General features: G+C 48.9%; 1 protein-coding gene across 1 annotated transcript in view; it reads left to right on the top strand.

Moving 5' to 3' along the window:
- The window catches only part of UBXN11 (UBX domain protein 11), a 379,872-nt gene extending 364,794 nt beyond the window's left edge, over nt 1–15,078 (top strand). Inside the window, exons 12-14 of the mRNA XM_069224030.1 lie at nt 12,915–12,985; nt 13,140–13,289; nt 13,384–15,078. Of these exons, the coding sequence (XP_069080131.1) occupies nt 12,915–12,985; nt 13,140–13,289; nt 13,384–13,516 (354 nt within the window). The 3' untranslated portion in view covers nt 13,517–15,078. The remainder of the gene's footprint in view (nt 1–12,914; nt 12,986–13,139; nt 13,290–13,383) is intronic.
- Nucleotides 15,079–20,692: the final 5,614 nt, after the last annotated feature.

The following is a 20,692-nucleotide window of genomic DNA, read 5'->3' as shown; positions in this document are numbered from 1 at the left end:
GCTCTTCGAGCTCTGCGCTGTTCATCTGGCGCTCAAGGCCTTGCAAGCATTGTTCCCTTCCGACAGCCTGCTTGTTCAGATGGACAATACAACCACCATGTACTACCTGTTTAAGCTAGGAGGCACCGGGTCCAGAGCCTTCTCACTAGAGGACCAGACGATTTGGAAATAGCTTTTGGCCAGGAATCTGAGGGTAACAAACACTCACCTCCCAGGCGTCCAGAATGTTAAAGCAGACGCTCTCAGCAGAGCTTTCAGTGAAAATCACGAGTGGGTCTCGCACGATGAATACGTTAAAAGTATCTTCTGCTTGTGGGGCACCCCCTCTAGCCACCTGTTTGACACAGCAGATAACAGAAAATGCCACAACTTCGCCTCCAGGTATTACCATTCAAAGAGGCTTGGGAATGCTCTATGGATCGACTGGTCCGTCAAATTTCTTTACGCCTTTCAGCCGATTCCCCTTATCCCAGCAGTCCTGATCAAGCTGTTTCATGCTAAAGCCAGGATGATCCTAATTGCTCCAGAGTGGCTATGGCAATGGTGGTTCTTGGACCTTCTTCACCAGTCACATCGTCCACATCTCAAGCTGCCATGCAGGCCAGACCTACTAATGAAATTTGGAGGACAGTTGGTACACCTCAATCTCTCCTCCTTAAATTTGGCGGCATGGCTCCTGAGCTAGTGCAGTATGGACACTTGAACTTGCCACAAGACTGCATGGATATCCTCAATATAGTCCTTTCTCGTCTTATCCGGGATCCCTTTGAACCCATCTTCAAAGCTTCCCTACAACATCATACAAGGAAGACAGCTTTCCTGGTAGTGATAACATCTGCTCGCCGGGTTAGAGAGATACAAGCACTATGTTCTCATGAACTATACATTGTCTTTCATTTTATCATAGTGGTTATGAGAACTCATCCGAAATTCCTTCCTAAGGTAGTGTCGGGCTTCCATGCAAACCAGTCTATCTCAATGCGTACATTCTTTCAGAATCCTACTCCAGTAGAAAGATTTCTCCATTCACTAGATGTTAGGAGGATTCTGAAATGTTATCTCGACAAGAGATATCCGTTGAACAGACCAATTATTTATTAACTATGGTCCGGTTCGCACTGGATTAGCCACCTCCAAACAATCTATATCCAGATGGATATTTTAATGTATTTTGTTGTGCTATCAAAAAGCTCATAAATCACTGGAACCTAAACTTAAGGCACACTCTATTAGCAGGAAAGCAACTGCTGCTGCTTTACTACGCAATATCCAGTTTCCAGAAATTTGCAGAGAAGTTACCTAGAAATCAGGGCATACTTTTACCAAACACTACTTCCTAGACTCCAATGCTAGAGCAGATGTTCAAGTAGGGCAGGCTTCCCCCCAAAATCTGTTTGCCTAAACTGTGTAGTGACTATCTGTCTTCTCCACCGCAATATGTGAGATGGGCTTGCTACTCTATTCAATGCTTATGACTATACCCTGCGAGAGAAGGAAGAGTTTTTCACCTCTAACTCCTGTTTTTTCGTAGGCAAAATTTCCATGATAATTCATAAGCAACCCTCCCTCTTCCCCAGTGGAATGGACAGAGGTGTCCTTGCAATCTTTATATATCCCACATCGCCTTCAAAAAGAAGTGAAGCAACTGCCACCAGCTGGGTATGATGGGATACTGGTAGTCTCTGGGTTCTTAAAGGCACAGCTTCTATTTTAGCCATATAATTACAGCCTATGAGGCTTCTCTGCCCTGCCTGCTCTCGATTCTGTCATAAAAATGGGGTTGTGGAGATTTGTACTGTTTCCAAAACATCTTAAAGTATGCTCATTTTATGTAATGGCTCTTTTTTGACTTCATGATGAAGAATTTGGCCATTGTAGCCTAGCTATTTAGGCTGCATTATCTGTCTGTTTCCTAAGTGTCTTTACTGGCCTTCCTAAAGAAAGGTGAAAAATCTCCATTTAAGAAAATATATTAGAGAACTGCTCGGGAGTCCCAGCACGTGGGCGGGCCTATTCAGTGCTTATGACATCATGGAAATTCCCCTATGAGAGAACAGGAGTTACAGGTAAAAAACGATTCCTTCCTGCCTTGTCTAGTCATGAGCTTGTCCACCCGTTCCCCTTCAGCCTGGCTTACAGCTGTCAACAACAATAAAATTTGCTAAAACTCATGGCAACTTCTTGGCCAACCACCGCCCAGAAAAACACTCTAACTGGTCTGTTTCTGCTCCCCTCACTGACACTCAAAGTTCAACATTCAACGTGGAGGCAAAAACCTCTCTAAGCTCCATGCCATAATGAGACAAGTCGACACCGTCCCCTCTAACACAAACTCAGTATCGCAGGTCAGCATGCTTTTTTATCCTATCAATGCCAAAATCTCTACAAAAGGCCCTCTTTTCCTTGTTAATTTTCCTCCTGGCCTTATCGATCCCTGCCGACTTGATAGCCCCCCGCCCTCCTAGTAATAAACTCTATCCAAACAATGTAACACCCTGACCACTATTTTTATCTTATTTAATTCCTCCTTCTTTGACCTCATCAATGCCAACCACCTCTCCACTACCAAGTCATTTTCACCAACATGAAGGACTAGTACATCTGGACACTTCTCTCCTACCAGCAGCTTGATAAAGGAAAGACAACACTTTTTTCCAACACATACCTCCCCTTCCATGACAATGCACTGTGAACAGGTTGGAATCCAGCCCCAAAATCGCTCCATGACTCCACTGGCACACTTGTCTCTTTTCCAGTTTTATGAATGAGTGACCCACAATCTATATGGATAAACCTGCAGCCTCCAGGCCTGAAACCAAACCGGAAACACAGCAATAGCAAGGGAGAATATGATAATGGCTCAAAAATCCCCTGACTCCCCCCCACCCCCCTTAACATACTGGCAGAAATATTCAGAGGACCATCTGCCCAGCCCCATGATATTCTCCTGACTCCAGCCTCTACTGCCCTCTTCTGTGGTCATTCCTATCCTAAATGGAAAGCTTTCCATAGCCTCTTACTCAACTCCCAAATAACTAAGTGACCTGCTCAGGACGACTAAGAGCTGGAATGCTGTAACCGATTTGTCATCCATATATGTGAAAACTGGCCCTATAGTGGCCATGGTGCTCGCCTGTAAGGAGTTGCCCCACTTCACGGGCAAAACCGGTTCACTGGATGTCAGTTCTTTTCTTTCCACACCAGTTAGCGGTGATCCGGAGACGAGCTACCCCTCTGTCTCCTTTTGAGAGTTTTCTTTAAACTTTTTGTTGACAATTTTTGGAGTGTGTTGAGGATGTCTTCAAGGAAGACAGGTTTTAAGCCGTGTGGCGCCCTGTTACGGACCCCCATTTGATCGGTTTATGGTGTATCAAGCGCAACCACAACTCAAAATCATGCTCATACTGCCAGGCCATATTGCGCTGAAAGCTTTGAGGGAGCGGTCCCTAAAGCTGCTTGCAGCCCGGCGACGCCAGAAAGCGCGGTCTAGATCGAGAAGGTCGCGGAACCACTCCCGGAGCCCAAGTCCTCTTCATCCAACTCGAGGTCCTCTGGACACTCAGGGAAGAGAGACAAGAAAAAGAAGTCCAAGCAGACTTCGACTTCACCTCATCCGTCGACCGACGAGACGAGTGAGAAACATTAGCATTCCAGGCACATTTCTGTGGAGCCATTGCCAGGTCTGACTCTGCGTCTCCCTCACCCATATCTGGGAGATGGAGCGACCTCAGCTCAGTTTAAAGAATTTTACGAGGCCATGCATCTCGTCTTTGAGTGGGCTGACCCCTCTGGAGCGCCTACGGCCCCACAGGATCGGGGGAGGCCCCATCAGGTTCTGCACTGGGCAGCTCCAGCCTCGGCACCGATGGGGTCTCACAGATCCGATCTTGGATCCAGATAGGGGCAAGTCGAGCCAACAACCTTCTCCAGCACCAATTCAGACGCTGATGCTCCCAACACCGCCAGACCCATTCTCATCCCCAGCATCTCTGAGTCTGAACGGTGTCGAATGATGCCAGTTCTAGCGCCGGCAGGGCTTACTGGCCCGAGGTCTTTGCCTGTTTTATGAAGCAGCTAAGCATGGGGGGAGAGTGGGAGAGGGCATTGGACCCTTTAGAATACCAGTTGGAGACCCCAACATAATTGGACTGGTATGAGGACCTAGGAGATGCCACCTCTGACTGGACACCTCTCCAGATACTGGCTTGTTCTCTCCACCCACTGTGGCTTCGGAGGAGGGAACATCTTACGCAATGGTGGTGAAGGGGGCAGCGGAGGTCCTTGACCTTGAACTTCCCTCAGTGGCTGTCAAGAGTAACCACTTGACCGAAGTGCTCATCCGAACCCCTATTGCCCTTTAATGAAGCGCTGACCGATGTCCTTCTGAGAACATGGTCTAACCCCAGCACAAGGGCTCCTGTGAACAGGAAAATTGTCCACTGCCATCGCACTACCCTGGGTTATCCTAGTTTCCTCACCCAATACCCCACCCATGAGAGCTTGGTAGTCCAAGTCTCAACTTCCTCTGGCGTGTTCCCTGCCACTCCCCCAGACAGGAAATCCAAGAGGCTGGATAGCTTAGGCAAGAAAATGTTTTCTTCCACCAGCCTACCATTGCAGTCAGTGAACACTGCATGCCTGTTGGGCAGTTATTCCCATACCTTGTGTGATACGGTTGCGCAAGTGCTGTCTCAGGTCCCAGAGGAGGCCCGGGCCACCCTCTCCCAAGCAGTAAAGGATGGGAGAGATGCAGAAAAGTTCACTATTAGGTGTGATTTGGACAAGACTGACTCGCCGGGCAGAACAGTTTCATCGATGGTGGCCTTAAGGCGCCACACCTGGTTGAGAATATCTGGCTTTTCAGGGGATGTCCAGGCCAACCTCATGGACATGTCCTTAAACAGGTTTCGTCTCTTTGGAAAAAAGGCAGATTCAGCGCTGGAGCCCTTAAGGACTCGCAGACTACAGGCAAGTCCTTGGGCTTCTCAGTAGCACCTCGCCCCCAATCTGCCTTTTGCCCCTTTCGTGGCTACGGAAGTGGCGCGCCACCCTTGTGCAGATTCCCCAAGCTGTGTGAGGACGTAAACATGGTGCATTCTGACCCTGTGGGTCTGGTAGCCAAAAGTCGTCAGCCACCAACCCCACAGCAGCTGCAGCCTATAAGCCCTCCTAGTTTGGTTGTTCAAGCCCAGTTGGAGGAAGAATCCAACATCATCTCCTCCACTGGCAGTCCATCACTTTGGACAAATGGGTCTTGCAGATCATTCAGAGGGGCTACTCCCTCCCTTTCCAATGTTTCCCTCCCCCTATACTGTCATCCCAAGAACAGCTGGCGAAGGATCATCTGAGCTTGCTCCAAGAGGAAGTTACAAATCTCCTGCCCAAGAGTGCTATAGAAAGGGTTCCAATATCAGAAGTAGGCAGTAGTTGTTATTCCCACAACCTTCTGGTACTCAAAAAGAACAAGGGTCTTTGCCCTATTCTAGATCTGCAAAACGTAAATCTCTTCTGCAAAAAGGAGCAATTCAAGATGCTCACTTTGGCTCAGGTCTTGTCTGCCCTAGACCAAGCAGACTGGCTGGTAGTGCTGGACTTGCAAGATGCGTATTTTTACATCCCCATCCTGCCTGCCTACAAGTGTTACCTGCAGTTCAAGGTAGGCCACAAGCACTTTCAGTTCACTGCGCTTCCTTTTGGCCTTACCAGCGCCCTTCAGGTGTTCACCAAGGTGATGGTGGTGGTCGCAGCTCATCTGCGCAGGTTAAGGGTTTCAGTCTTCCCTTACCTCAACAACTGACTGTTGAAGGCAGTCTTGCCCCAGACTATCGTCTACCACCTTCAGACTACTACGGCCCTCATCTGGTGTTCGCTGGAGTTCACAATAAATGTGCCAAGGTCACACATGAGTCCTTCTCAGACGCTCCCTTTCATTGGACCTGTTCTGAACACAGTGCAGTTTCTGGTTTATCCTCCAGAGCAGCAAGTCCAGGATATTCAGATTATGATCCCAATGTTTCAGCCTCATTCCTGGATTTTGGTGAGAATGGCTGAGGCTGCTGGACCTCATAGCCTCCTGCATCCTTCTGGTGAATCATGCGAGATGGCATATGCAGGCTCTGCAGTGGGATCTAAAGTTCGAGTGGGCATAGTATCAGGGGAATCTCTCTGACATGTTCCAGACCTCAAAGGGAACTGCAAAAGACCTGCAGTGGTGGCTTATGAACCGAGATTGGACCAAAGGTAGACTCCTCTCCCTTCCCCAAGTCAGATCTAACAGTGGTGACAGATGCATCACTCCTGGGATGGGGCAGCCATCTGTGAAAGGTGGAGATCAGAGGACTCTGGTGTGTGGCGGAATCCAGACTCCACATCAACTTGCTGGAGCTCCATACAATCCGACTAGCATTGAAAGCATTTCTTCCCTCTTTCAAGGGGAAGTTAGTGCAGGTGTTCACAGACAACAAAACCATGTGGTACTGCAACAAACAGGGTGGGGTGGGGTCATGGACTCTTTGTCAAGAGGCCCTACATCTCTGGACATGGCTAGAACAGCAGGGAATAACCCTGGTGGTTCAACACCTGATAGCTTCTCTGAATACCAGGGCAGACAAACTCAGCCATCGACGCCTAGCCATCCACAAATGGTGTCTCCATTCGAAGGTAAGCAAGGACTCTTTCAGCAGTGAGGACAGCCTTAGTTAGATCTGTTCACCTCAGAAGAGAAAACGCAATGTCAGCAGTTTTGCGTGTTAGAGTTTCCAAGGAAGCTATCTCTCAGAGATGTTTTTCCTCTCGAGTGGAGTTCAGGCCTCCTGTACGCCTTACCGGCCATGCCACTTTTGCTCAGAGATCTCAAGAAGATCAGGAGCAACCGGGCCCATGTTATACTTGGATAGTCTGGTATCTTGATCTTCTGCAAATGAGCATTGATCCTCCGATCTGGCTGCCCCATTGGGAGGATCTTCTGTCGCAACAGCAGGGGAGAGTCCTCCACCCTAACCTGCCAACTCCTCGCCTCCTTGCGTGGAGCTTGAGCGGCGACAGTTGATAGCTTTTGACCTTCCTCCCAAAGTCTGTAAAGTTATCTTGGCGGCCAAGCGGTATATGGTATATGCCTGCCATTGTCAAAAAAATTTAAAATATTGTACAGAAAAGTCTATTGACCCCCTTTCGGCCTCTTTTTCTGGTGTTCTTCTCTTCATTTTCACCCTTGCCCAACAGGGCTCTGCTCTGGCACTATTAAGGGTTATCTCTCTGCTCTGTCTGCCTTCCTTCAGCTGTCTGACCAACCCTCTTTATTTAAGTCTCTTATTGTAAATAGGTTTCTGAAAGGGCTTGTACATTTGTTTCCTCCTTCACCCTTCATCATGTCACAGTGGGACCTGAACCTGGTTCTCACATATCTAATGTGTGCTCCTTTGGAGCCACTACACAATTGTCCCCTCCAGCTGTTTACGATCAAAGCAGCCTTTTTAGTGGCAATAATGGCAGTGAGCTGCGGGCTTTATCATCCAGGCCTCCCTATCTTACTGTGTTCCCTGACAAATTGGTGCTTCGCACACAGGACTTTATCCTTCTGAAAATGTTGACCTCCATTCCATCTTGGAGAGTCTGTCACCCTGCCCACCTTTTACGCTACTCCACATCCTTCTAAAGAAAAAGAGCAACTCCACCGTCTGGACTGAAAAAGAACGCTGCTGTTCTGACTAGACTGCACAAAAGAGTTCTGGGTGGATGACCAACTTTTTGTGGGGTATGTTAGAGCAAAAAATGGTGGGTAGTACAGAAACTAACCATTTTGACCTGGGTCGTACTCTGTATCATGAGCTGCTATGCCTTGGCTAAAAAGACACCTCCTGAGGACTTAATGGCCCATTCTACCAGAGGAAAAGCTGCAACCACTTCATTCGCTCGTGGAGTCGCAGTCCTGGACAACTGCCAGGCAGCAACGTGGGCATCCCTGCACATGTTTGCCAAACACTACCATCTGGACAGTCAGGTCTGCAAAGATGGGTCTTTTGTCCGTTCGGTCCTACAAGACTTTTTAGTCTAGTTAAATTTGTCTACAGCCCACTGTCAGGATCGTATGGCTTGGGTATCTGTTCAAAGGTAAGGAATCTGCAGCTAGAAGTCTCTATCAGATGAACAAGTTACTTACCTTCAGCTCTGTATTATCTAGTAGAGACAATATGTAGCTGGGGATTCCTTACACCAACCCATGCACCCCTGCTTTGCGGACAGATTTCTAGGGCTAGTATTGTTCCCTTTTCAGGGTCCTAGTTTGGACACTCACTCGTCAGTTCACTTCATTGCTCTGTGCTCTCAGATTGGAAAGTCGTGAAAAGTAATTGTCGTCCGTGAGCCTGGATGGTGGCTATATAGGTAATCGTGACGTCACTTCTGGCGCCAGGGACGCCGCACAGAACTAAACGAAGACACCCAACGGCGCGCAGGGGTACTGCTCACGCAACATTTTCCAGATCCAGTCTGAAGTCTGGGGGAAATTTAAAGGTAAGGAATCTGCAGCTAGATATTGTCTCTACCAGATAATGCGTTACTGAAGGTGAGTAACTTGTTCTTCAAGCCCCAAACCTAAGCCCTTCACTCCTTCCCATAGCAAAATCCTACTCCCCTTGCTGCCTAAGAGCTCTGACACCCAAAAAGCTCCAAGAAACATCTGTCCTCAAAGTTGAAAACAAAACAAAAACAGATCCATCCTCACCCCTACATATCGCTGACAGGCATAGGAGTACGTCACAAAACAAACTCCAAGTTAGTGGCCTCCTCATCAGCCCCATACATCTTGCTTCCCTGGCCCAACCTTCTAACATCCTTCTTTCCAACTCTCCTGCCATTGCCGTGTAACCCCAAAAAAGCTTCCCCATGAACATGATGCCCGTCAGCTTTCCTAGTATCGTGATCCTTGACAGGTCCTTTTCAATTAGTAACAAAAATGAACTGCACCACGTCCTCTGTCCTGGCTCAGTCTTCTTGTCTCCTTCGTGCACCCCCCACCGTCCAAAGATTCCTTCCAAGCCTGCGCATAAGACTTCCTAGTAGACACTGCCAACGATCCTACCACCAGCTGAAGCATCATCTGTTGCTTACTGTCCAATGCTCCTGAGGGATATAAGTCCTGTCCCTGTCCCCCTCCTTTCGCCCGAAAAAGAATATCTTCCTTCAGGAACCTCAATACAAACTCTCAGCAGCTTCAACATCTGCTGCACATCTCTTGTAGACTGCTGGTTCACCACCTGCACCACTGCCTTGTATCAATTTGAAACATCACCCTCCTGTGTGCCAACAACGTCCGACAGAGAGTTACCGTCCCCATTAAAAGAAAGACCTCTGAAAAGGCAATGCTCCTTTCCCCGCTTCCACTCCTGTGGCCATTTTTCCACACACCACTTCCCTTGCCAATACAGACCTGAACCCATGCCTCCCCCCAATGCCCTTCAAACTGTATGCCCAAAAGTTGAAAATCCTCCAGGTCTACTGGCAGCAACCGAAAAGTTAAATTGGTGTTGATTTATGCCATGTGTGTCCCCTAGACCCGCCTTCTCCACCAAGGAGAGCGCCACATCCACAGAGGAGTATGACACTGAGACTTGATCTTCCAGAAAAAGTAATTCACCTATGCTTCCTCAGGCCATGATAAATTGTGTATGCACCTGAACCGCCTCTTTTCTTTTTGGGGATAACACCAATTAGAGACACGATCAAGCTAGGCATGGGCCACTCACCAAACAATCCAGCCATCCTGCCCTCTTGGATTTTCTTTACGCAACTTATCTCTCACCACCTGCCTGCAGGCACTCACTGATTTTGGATTATTTGCCCATCTATGCACCCTCTGGCCTTCGTATCCCAGCCAGAATCCCCTGTGGAACCCCTCCCTCAGTAAATCTGTGCCCTCTCTGATGTCATATTTTTGTAGCCAGAATTCCAACCTTTTCAATGTAATTGGTGTACGAGCCCTAGCCACCAGATCCATGTGTCCCCCTACCTCCCCACAAACCTGACACCTGTGCTGCTGGGCCCTTGCGTTCCCATACTGCCACTATCCTGCAGGTGAGCCTGATTGTCCCCCCACACCTTAACAATTGATAAGGGCATGTTTTTCTGAGCACTTGGAACATTTGTGACAGAATTTGCAATATTCCCTCATGCACAAGCCTTTATTGGAATCCCAATAGGCTCCCATCTGACCACTTTGTCCCTTGTCTCCCTACCCCTCTCCAGGTGGGGTGCTGCTGAAAGGGCCGGTACACTATCAGCAGCTCACTTATGGTGACAACAGTCTTCTCAAATTTAGATGGCCCCATCGTATTTTGCCATAAATCAGGACCTATCTACCCCCATTGTGTCTCTGGATGCCCTGAATTCGTCATCATATTGGGTCTATGCATATCCCAGTAATTAATCTGCGCCTTCCTTATGACATCATTTATTTAAACAGCGCCATGCACTTCTCTGTGTACTTTTCGCAATACACGCTGGCACGTATTAAGAAAGCCACCGTCCAATTTTCTATGGCCAAGGCCACTTTTGGCCTCTTGAATAACTTGTAATTTTCCTTTGACCCCTCTTTGGCCGGCAACTCCCTGTGTAAGAGTTTTAGCATCTCCACATGTTCTCCCTTCCACATTCTTTCTTTGGTGGCCAGCATTAAGTGCGCGCCCAAAGATTTGGACACTCCCATGTAAGGCAGCTATGTAATCTTCAACTCTTTGCTCTCAAGCCCATCATTTTTACCTTCCACTTTCCCCTCTCCTGTGTTCCCACCAATGATCTTTTCCAATTCTGTGCTCACTGCCAGCTGTCCCCCAGTAGCTCATTTTGTGCCCGCCATCAGGTACACTAACTTCCTGTTTGCTATCCCCATGCCCCGCCGATTCACCTTTGCTCTTTTTGCTGTGGTCTTCTATGCCCACATCTGTAACCTTTACATAAAGGCCCCTCCTCAACCTAGTGTTCCTGCTCTCCAGCTCCTCTCTCGCATCCACACCAATTGAAACCATGCTAGAGGCCTTCCCTCCATCCACCAATTCGTTACCTGGCACTGGGGTCGGTGCTGGCTCAGGAGCCTGCCATCTCGCCAGCTGTCCCATTTGGTTAAGCACACCGGGTCCTCCGTACCATTGCCGACCGGCACCTGTCTCATTATGATACTGTGCACATGCTGGGTAAGATCCCCTCTCCCTTCTCCAAGCCCACCCCCTGCTGCCACAACCTATTTTTCTCAATCTGCATGTCATCGTCCACCAAATCACCCTCCTGCAGACTCTCCTCATCCGTAATCCAGGCTTGTGTCTTCAAAGACCTCTGTACCCCCAACACATTTTTCATCATGCACAGCATGCCAATTTTGGTGTCTGTCATGACTTACATACACTTGGTGCTAATGGGGGCCTTACCATGCCCTCCAACCATTCTTCTGAAGCGGGAAGCTGCGTCCCGTGCCTTGCTAAGGGGTGTTTTTAACCCGCTCGATGGTTGCACTGACAAGGCCAATCTAGACCTTCTTGGATCAGTGGTTGTGCGGGCCAACAAAGCCATCCGACTGGCCTCATTGTACTCTGCCTTCAAGTCTCCTCAGCGCACTGAAGCTGCAATGTGCTCTCCTGAGTCTGCTCACCTGCTGTTTGGTCGCCCCTGCAAAAAAGGAAGAACATAGGCTGTGAGTACTGGACCCTATAGTGTGAAGCCTGGGTTGCCCCCATTTTCAGAAATCAGCACTATCTGCCACTCTCCTCGCAATGCGCCACTTGCGACCCCCACTCTAATCCCTGCTCCTCTTTCCTGCTAACTGGTCGCATCTCCCTTGTACTTGCGCCCATGCGCCCTGGCCGTCACAGTCTTGCCCCACCCCATCCTTGAGTACACCTTCTAGGGTTTTAACACCCCACCTTCAACTCTTGGCCTCTATTCCCCCCTGACAGCTCCTCCTCTGACTCCCCCTTGTCGCCTATATCTCCATCCTTGCTCCACTCCAGCATAGCTGCCACTAGGGTAGAGTCTGGACCCTTAGGGGCAGCCAGCTCCGAGGCCTTCCCCAATCCCACCTTGTATCCCTTCTTTTCACCCTCCTCCCGCTGTTCGACGCTCACCTGCCCCCCTCCTCTGTGATCCCCTTGTGCCACAGTGTTCTCACCCCTTCGGAGGTGGGCCCGTCCACCAGCATTGTCTCGCCCTTGTTGGTGCATGAAGACCCTTTCTGAGGTGTCATCCGCTCTTTTGACTGCCGCTCGCAATGCACCCCAGCCTGCCTCCCCTTCAAGGCCTACCACCTCACTCTGTGCCAGTGCTTAATTTGTAAGTGCAGGTGCCCAAAGCCCTCCTCTTAAACACGCAGCTGCTGCAATTAAATGTGTGAACACGGAATACTGAGGCGGCGTAATCCTGAAGCCATCTGGTTCCTCTTCAATCCATAGAAAGCCACTCCCTGCCCCTTCAGCTCACTCTTACAACTTTCTACTTTCTACCTTTGTGACGGCTTTTCGTTTTTCCCTTCATCCGTCTTTCCCATATGTGTCTTTTGCTCACAGCAAATGCTTTAGGTCGAAGAATAAGCCCCGGCCCTCAAAAATAAGTGCTGGTGCTCAGCACCGGAAGCAACAAGCACAAATTAAGCACTGCTCTGTGCCACTTCCCCTCCTATCTCTGTACAGGGCCTCCCTTTGGTCGACTGCCCACCAAAACCCCATTCTCGCGCTAATGTTCCTTTTAGCGGCCCTGAGCGCAGAATAACATCGCTCTTTGGAGGTCCAACTGTCTGTAAATTGTGGTCCTGACTGAAAGCCCTGCTCGGATTACAGCATCGTCCCTAAGGAAGTCCGCTGCTTGGAGTATGAGGCGTGGGAGATGCAGCTTTCATATGTTTGCTGACAGTCTGTTTTTCTGCTTCATTTCAGGGATCTAATGGAACAAAGAAATCCAGTGTTATCCTTGTGGACACCCCAGCTCTTACTGCACTACAAGAGAGGCAAGTGTTCTTTACTCCATATTAGTTTACCCTCTAGACTTTGCTGCCGCTTTCATCCAAGTGGCAGCGCTGCCTCGACCTTTCTTAGTGACTAAATGAGTCTGATGTTTCTTCGGCGCTAAATACGTGATAAATGTCAATTTTCTGGACTCAGGTTGAAGGTGGAAGAGCAGAACCGGCCTCCCACTGCTCCAAACTTGACAACGCTGCGAGTGAAATCTGAACGAGGGGACCAGACATACATCGTGAAGATGCTTTTCACAGAAACCATTGCAGATCTCCGTATCTACCTGGATGCGCACCGGTAAGTCACCCCTCTCGGCGCAGTAAAAATAAGCTCCAGTCTCCACCCACCGCGGCGCGACCTTGTTTTACAATTCCGTTTTCTTATCTTGCAGGCAGCCCGGGGCGAGCTCTTATGACATAATCAGCACGTTTCCCCAGCACGTGTACAGCGATGGCGCCAGAACCCTGCAGGAGTGTGGGCTCATTCCCAACGCCACACTTCTTCTGCAGACCAAGAAAGCCTAAGGAGTACATGCAGGTCCGCAGGTGTTGCTGCGAGGATTCCAAAATAAACTTTTTTTTTTTATTTTTTTTTTTTACCTCCGGGCTTTCTGTGCCTTCCTACCCGTCACACCCTAGTCTACATAGGCTTAGGGAGTGTGGAAACATGGGAAATTTAGATAGGCTTGATCTTGCCCGGTGCACGATGTGGAAAGCACGTGTTTCCCCACCGAGATTAGCTTATAAGCACATCACTGAATTCCTACCATCACGTACCCCACCCCTCCTTCCTTAGTAAAGCAGTATGTTCAGACTGACGTAGGAGAGACCGCAGAGTGTGATAACAGGCTCTGCTTTGGAGGTAGTAAGAGTTGGCACTGTGGCCGGAATATCAGTGCTCAAACTCATCAGCTGGTGTGAGGTCGGGCAATTGCTCTTAAATAGTGGGCCTCATTTACAGGAATCTGACACATCTGCTCCAATGCGTCAGATTTATTGCACTGCCCTACGGCCCCCTAAGGATGCCATGGATGCACTGTATTTACAATACAGAGCTCCATGGCATACGTTTTCACAGATGTGTCAGAAATTCTGATGCATCTGTGGCGCTAAACTCATGCATTGCTGGACTGGCATAAAAATCAAAATAAAAGACGTGCCAGGAGACCCCCATTGAGAAAAGCCCTGTGTCAATTTTACACCTGCTCTGAGCAGGCGGTAACATTTTTATGCAGTAAAATCACAGAATGACGCAGTAAAATGTTGTAAATTTCACCGTGACGAAGGCTGTACAAACTGACGCATTGGGCCCAATGCGTAACTTTGTAAATGTGGAGCAGTGTAGAGCACTGCTTGCGCCACTGTTGCATCAAAAAAATATTTAAGCAACAGTGGTGCAAAGGCCTTGTAAATGAGGTCTAGGGTACGGTTTTGGTAACTGCTCCAAAGCACAGAGCTGGCTTCACAAGGAGTCTTTTCTCACAGGCAGTGTTGTCTTTTCTCACTGGCAGTGTTGGCTATGTGGTGTGAGACATGGGCATTTACTCCAAACTCTTAGCTCTCCTATGAAGTCCAAAAGCTGTTCCCAAATACACACCTGGCTTTGCTGTGCCAAACTGTAACAGTTGACAAAGAACATCATAATTTAAGGCGTTTTAGCTTGAAATGCAAGCCCATCACTTTTTAAGCTACTCTTATTTTGTATATACCACAGTTTTTCCAATTCTCACATCCATTCTGGTAGAGAACACTGTCCACTTCTTCATTACCGCTGTGCACCTTGCCTTTACCCATGTGCGCCCCACCCGCTCTTTTTAATAATTTTTTTGTCTCCTATCTACTGTAATGCAACCAAAACTAGCAAATCTCCCAACTGCTTTACTCCATCTTTCATTCATTCTGACCTCCTAGTTTGTTGTTGGCTCTTAAGCCCGGCTTCCGGTCCCATTTCTTTTTCATTGGAATCACCATAGAGATACTTGACCTCTAGCTTTTTTTTTCCTTATCTTTAATACCCATTGACCCCCTTCCTAGATCTTTTTTCTAGTTAATTGGTATTTTAATTATTAAACTAAAGGTTTTGCAAACTTGTGTTGATGTATTCATTTTGCCTGGACAATAACGATGCAATTGTTTTGCATACTTTATCATTACTTTCCATTTTCTTTGTGTTCAAATAATGCCCTTCCATTCTTTAATACTGTTTTCGGTTCAGGATGGCCCTGCCAGTAACTGCCCATAAGTTTAAAGTAAAAACCTTGGTGCTACTATGTGGGGTGTGGTAACTGATCACCAATACAGAACTGGCACTGCTCGGAGGTGTGGAAACTGCTCCTGCTGCACAGTCGCTCTATCCAAGGTGTGGTAACGAAGCCCTCCCAATCATGGAGTTGGCTCTACTGTGAGGCCTGATAACTAATCAAGTCTAGATTTGTTGTGTGAGGTGCGACAAGTGCTGGAAATACGCTCACAGTATCTAACTCTAAAAGTGGAGTGCAGTAACACCTCCCCACAGCACCCGCCTTCTCTGCACCTAAAAATGCTCCAGGTTCTGCTGTTCTGCAGGATTAGCTGGAGCAAACACATTGACAACAAATGAAGGGTGGAAGGGACTGTGGTAGAAGCACGGAGCTGGGAGAAGTACATGAAGGAGACAGCTGAAAAACATGCATGCTGGTAGAGTGCTTAAACAAAAAAAAAAATGAAAAAAGGAGTACCTGAAAAGTAGAGTGGAAGGACACATGCTACAGAGGAGGGATAAAAAGCAAGGAAGTCTGTGGAAGCTGTCGAATAAGAGGCAAGCAAAATCACAGTGACAAAGAGACAATCAGTGGTAAGCAATGGGCAGTCTCTTAACCCTGTAAGGTAATAGAAGGTCTCACAAGAGACAGTACGTGTGTTCTTAAGCGTGACCTCAAAATGACTACTGCAGTGCAAAAAAATACGTCTCTGTATACATTGCAAGGATGATATAAAGAATTAAGGAGCAGATTTATGTTGGCCTTGCGACGTTCCAAGGCCACATTAGCGTCATTTTTCTTTTTACACTAACTTGGCGTTGTAAGGGGAAAATCACTGCGCCATATTTACAAAGTGGGGAGGGTGTAAAAATGGCGCAAAGGAATCTATAAGATTCCTTTGCACCATTTTTAGCAGCATTATTTAATGCCTGCTAAGTGCAGGCGTTAAAAAGAGGCCCCCATTGATTACAATGGTCTTCTGGATGCTTTGCAGGATTAGCGTCATAATTTTTTATGCTAATCCTGCAAAGTGCCGGACTAGCGTAAAAAATGATGACGCTAGTCACCCTAACTACCGCAATCGTGCGCCATATTTTAAATACGGCGCTACCATGGTGGCGTTAGGGGGGGCACTAAGAGGCGCAGGTAAAGTGGCACCTAGTGCAGTGCCACTTTTCATAAATCTGCCCCTAAATGAGTGATAACAGTAGACTTTTCAGATATAAAACAGTCCCTCATGACTTCCAGCAGAAGCCAAAGGATATAATGAAATAGACAATAGGAAGACTAAAATACTCCTATGAGCTGATTTAAGATAGGCTTAACAATGTCTCAGCCAATAATAAAGGTTCTTGAGCTAAAGAAGGCAATTGCTAAATGAGGCTGAACCTAAGCACCTTACCTTAAACTATGTAGAGTGTAAGAGCCATTATTTGCCAAACCTAAAAATGTGGTTGTTTTCTTTGGAACTAAATATGGACTATCAAATTTCTCAGGCATCAGACTGGATCCAGAAGATTTTTGCGTGAGCAGTTCCCCTGCATGATTCATTCGGTTTTGCACAGCATCCTCGGAACTGAGGTCGCGGTCACCTATATGGGCGCCACCCAGGCAAGCAGATGTTTTTTTTCTTTTTGTGCCACTTAACGCTGATCTGGAGAAGAGCTACCCCTCTGTCTCCTTCTGACAGTTTTTTTTCGTCATTTTTCGGACTGTTTTTCAAAGTGTGTCGAAGACGTCATTCAGAAAGGTAGGGTTTAATCTGTGTGGCGCCTGTCACTTTGCCATGTTGGACACGGACCCGTACCTTGTTTGTTTATGGTGTTTTATGGTGTCTCAAGCACGACCACAACTCATCGTCGTGCTTGGACTGCCGGGCCATGACGCCAAAAGCTTTGAGGGAGCAGTCCCTGAAGCTGCTTGTAGCCTGGGTTAGTGTGGCTCCTAGGATGTCTTGGTCCCGATTGAGAAGAAGGTCGTGGGACTGCTCCATGAGCCCCAAGACCTCTTACTCTCATTCAGAGTCCATGGCACATTCAGGGAAGAGGCACCAAAAACGTAAGAAGTCGAAGCAGGCTTCAACTTCTTCTCGGCCATCGGACGACACAATGAGCTCAGAACATCGGCGTTCCAGGCATGGTTCAGCGAGATTCTGCTCCTCCCCCATTTCCTGGAGCTGGAGCAACCTCCGCTCAGTTAAAGTATTTCAACAAGGCCATTTGCGCAGGCCAACCCCTCGGAGCGCCGTCATCCCCATGGGGGCAGAGGAGGTCCCATCAGGTTCCACGCCGATGGATCTGATGAGGTCTCATGGATCTGAACCGGCGCCAGTTGTGTAGACACATCCTTCTTCAGCGCCGTCCCGACGCTCCCGGCAGTGCCAGCCCCATTCTCATCCCAGTGTTTATAGGCGCCGACAGGGCCCATTGGGCCTAGGTTGTCGCCTGAGCATTTTCTGGAGCAGCTAGGCATTATGAAGGAATGGGAGGTGTCACTGGAACCTTTGGAACACCTGTTAGACACATGTACATCTATGGACTGGTGTGAAGAATTAGGAGATGCCAGTGGACTGGGCACATCTCCAAATACTGGTTTGCTTTCTCCCCCTGACTGTGGCTACGGAAAAGGGAGCATCATATGCAATGGTGGGGAAGAGGGCAGCAGAGGTCCTTGACCACAAACTTCCTTGTGTGGCAGTCAAGACTAACCCTCTTGACAGAAGAGCTTCAGCCTGGGGCTTCCTCATCAGAACCACTGCTCCCCTTCAACAAGACACTGACTGTTGTTCTGCTTGGAACGTGGTCCAAGCCCAGCACAGGACAATTGCCCGCAGCCATCACCCTTGTCCAGGTGATCCTAGTTTCCTCACCTAACACACAACCCCTGAGAGCTTGGGAGTTCAAGCCTCGACTTCCCATGGCACGTTTTGTGCCGCACACATGGACAGGGAATCAAAAAGGATGGACATCTTAGGAAGGAAAATGTTTTCTTCCAACGTCCTAGTATTGTGGTCGGTGAGCACAGCATGCCTTTTGGATAGCTACTCCAACACGTTGTGCAGGTGCTGCCACAGGTCCCAGGCCATTCTCTCCCAAGCAGTAAAAGACAGGAGAGATACAGCAAAGTTCACCATCAGGTGTGAATTGGATTCAATCGACTCACTGGGCAGAGCGGTTTTATTGATAGTGGCTCTTAGAGGCCACGCATGGTTAAGAACATCTGGCATTTCGGGGGATGTCCAGGCCAATCTCATGGACATACCCTTTGATGGGACATATCTGTTTGGCGAGAAGGCAGACTCTGCGCTTGAGCACTTTAAGGACTCTTGGGTTACGGCCAAGTCCTTGGACCTCTCAGTGATCCCGCTCACCTAATTTTCCTTTTGCCCCTTTAGTAGACAAGGTTGCGGTGAATTTTGGCCCCATGGGTAGGGTAGCCAGAGGTCGTCCAACACCAACCCCGGCAGAACAGCCTCTAAGCCCTCCTGATCTTCTGATCAGGGATCATGTCTGTCCAGTTGGAGAGAGAATCTATCATCTTTTCCCCCAGTGGCAGACCATCACATCAGACAGGTGGGTCCTGCAGATCATTCGGAGGGGCTACTCCCTCGCCTTCGAAATTTCCCCTCCTTCTATACCTCCAACTCAAGATTGGTTGACGGAGGATCAACTATTCTTGCTCTGCGAGGCAGTTATGGCTCTCTTGGACTATGGAGCAACAGAAAGTGTTCCGGTATCAGAAGTAGGCAGTGGTTAGTATTCCCACTGCTTTCTAATACCCAAAAAGAACAAGGGTCTTTGGCGAATCCTAGAACTATCAATCTCTTCCTCAAAAAGGAGAAATTCAAGATACTCACTTTGGTTGAGGTCTTGTCTGCCCTAGACCAAGGAGACAGGTTGTAGCGTTTTAGTAGCAAGATGCCCATTTCCACATCCCCATCCTGCCTGCCCACAGGCGTTATCTGCGGTTCAAGGTGGCCCGCGAGCACTTTCAGTTCACTGTGCTCCCCTGTGGCCTTACCAGCTCCACTCGGGTTTTCACCAAGGTGATGGTGGTGGTCGCAGCTCATCTGCAGATATTAGGGTTATCAGCCTTTCCCTATTTTGACTGTCTGTTGAAGGTGAGCTCGCCCCAGGCTGTCATCTCCCACCTTAAGACTACGGCAGACGTCCTGTATTCCCTGGGGTTCACTATAAATGTGCTGAAGTCACACCTGTCTCATTCATCTGGGCTGTTCTAGACACAGTGCAGTTTCTGATGGATACAACTACCTGTGGATTCCTCACCTAATGAATACTCCCATGGCGCCAGCATTCGACGGAAATCTTCTTCCTAGTCTCTGCACGTCGACGAGGACGTCACTCTAGCCCACGCGACGCCGTCTGACGTCATACAGGCAATAAGAGGTCCTCGCCGACGTGCCGACGTCAGTTCCCTTTTTTCCGTGCATTCGAAACGGTTATCTTCGAGGGAGCAACTGTTACTTTCGTGGTTACAGTGTATTTTTGCTGCGTAGTCCTTCGCTACAGTAAGAATGTCGCAGAGAAAGTCAGGTTTTAAGCCTTGTCATGAGTGTGGGGGCAAAATGTCAGTTACGGACCCTCACTCCGACTGCCTTTGGTGTTTGAGCTCCGACCACGACGTCGCGACTTGCAATTCATGCCAGCAAATGAATCCAAAGGCCCTCAAGGAACGTGAGGCGAAGTTGTTTATGGCGAAGTTGAAAAAAGAAAAACATCACAAGAAGTCTTCACCAAGGCATCGGCGTCATCGAGACTCCCGGCGCCGTAAAGAATCACGGCGCCATTCAAGCAAGGAGACTCGTTCCAGGTCTTCGGATCGGCGCCGGAGGGCTTGGGAGGTCAGTCCCACGGTCACGCCGCATCCATCGACGCCGTTGCCCTCTCCGGCGTCGCCGACTTCACCTGGACAGGCGTCGGTGATTGAAGTGGTGCACCCTCAAGTGTTGTCTCCGGCGTCTCAGACGTCGAGGCCGGCGTCGGGGTCGCCTTCGAGACAGGCACCCCAGTATCCGTCTTTCCCCACCCCTGGAGCCGATAGTACCGCATTCCTAAATGCGATGTATACCATCTTCCAACAGATGGCTCCAGGGGGTGCTCCAGCTGGCCCTTTGGCCTTTTCTTTGGGTGATCCTGCGCCTCTACGGCCGGCACCCTTTATGCCCTTTCTCCCTTTTGGGAACGTGGGCTCGGCGCCGGTGTCGGCGCCGGTGGCTGCTCCGGTGGCTTCAGAGGATTGGCCCCGGAGATTTCCATCCCGTCGACGTCGGGATTTTGTCCTGTGACTCCGTTGGGTCCATCCACTCCGAGTGCTCTTTCATCGCCGCCGAAGTTACCTGTGGTGCCGGACGTGGCGTCGGTGGCTTCTGAAGATCGGCGCCGATCTTCGAATTCGGCGGAGGCATTGTCGACTCCGCGTATCGAGCATAGGCTTCATTCGA

The sequence above is a fragment of the Pleurodeles waltl genome, chromosome 3_1 (genome assembly GCF_031143425.1).
Source record: "Pleurodeles waltl isolate 20211129_DDA chromosome 3_1, aPleWal1.hap1.20221129, whole genome shotgun sequence".
In the NCBI taxonomy this organism is placed as follows: Eukaryota; Metazoa; Chordata; class Amphibia; order Caudata; family Salamandridae; genus Pleurodeles; species Pleurodeles waltl.
Note: the sequence above shows the minus strand (reverse complement) of the source record. Positions and strands in the feature narration are given on the sequence as shown.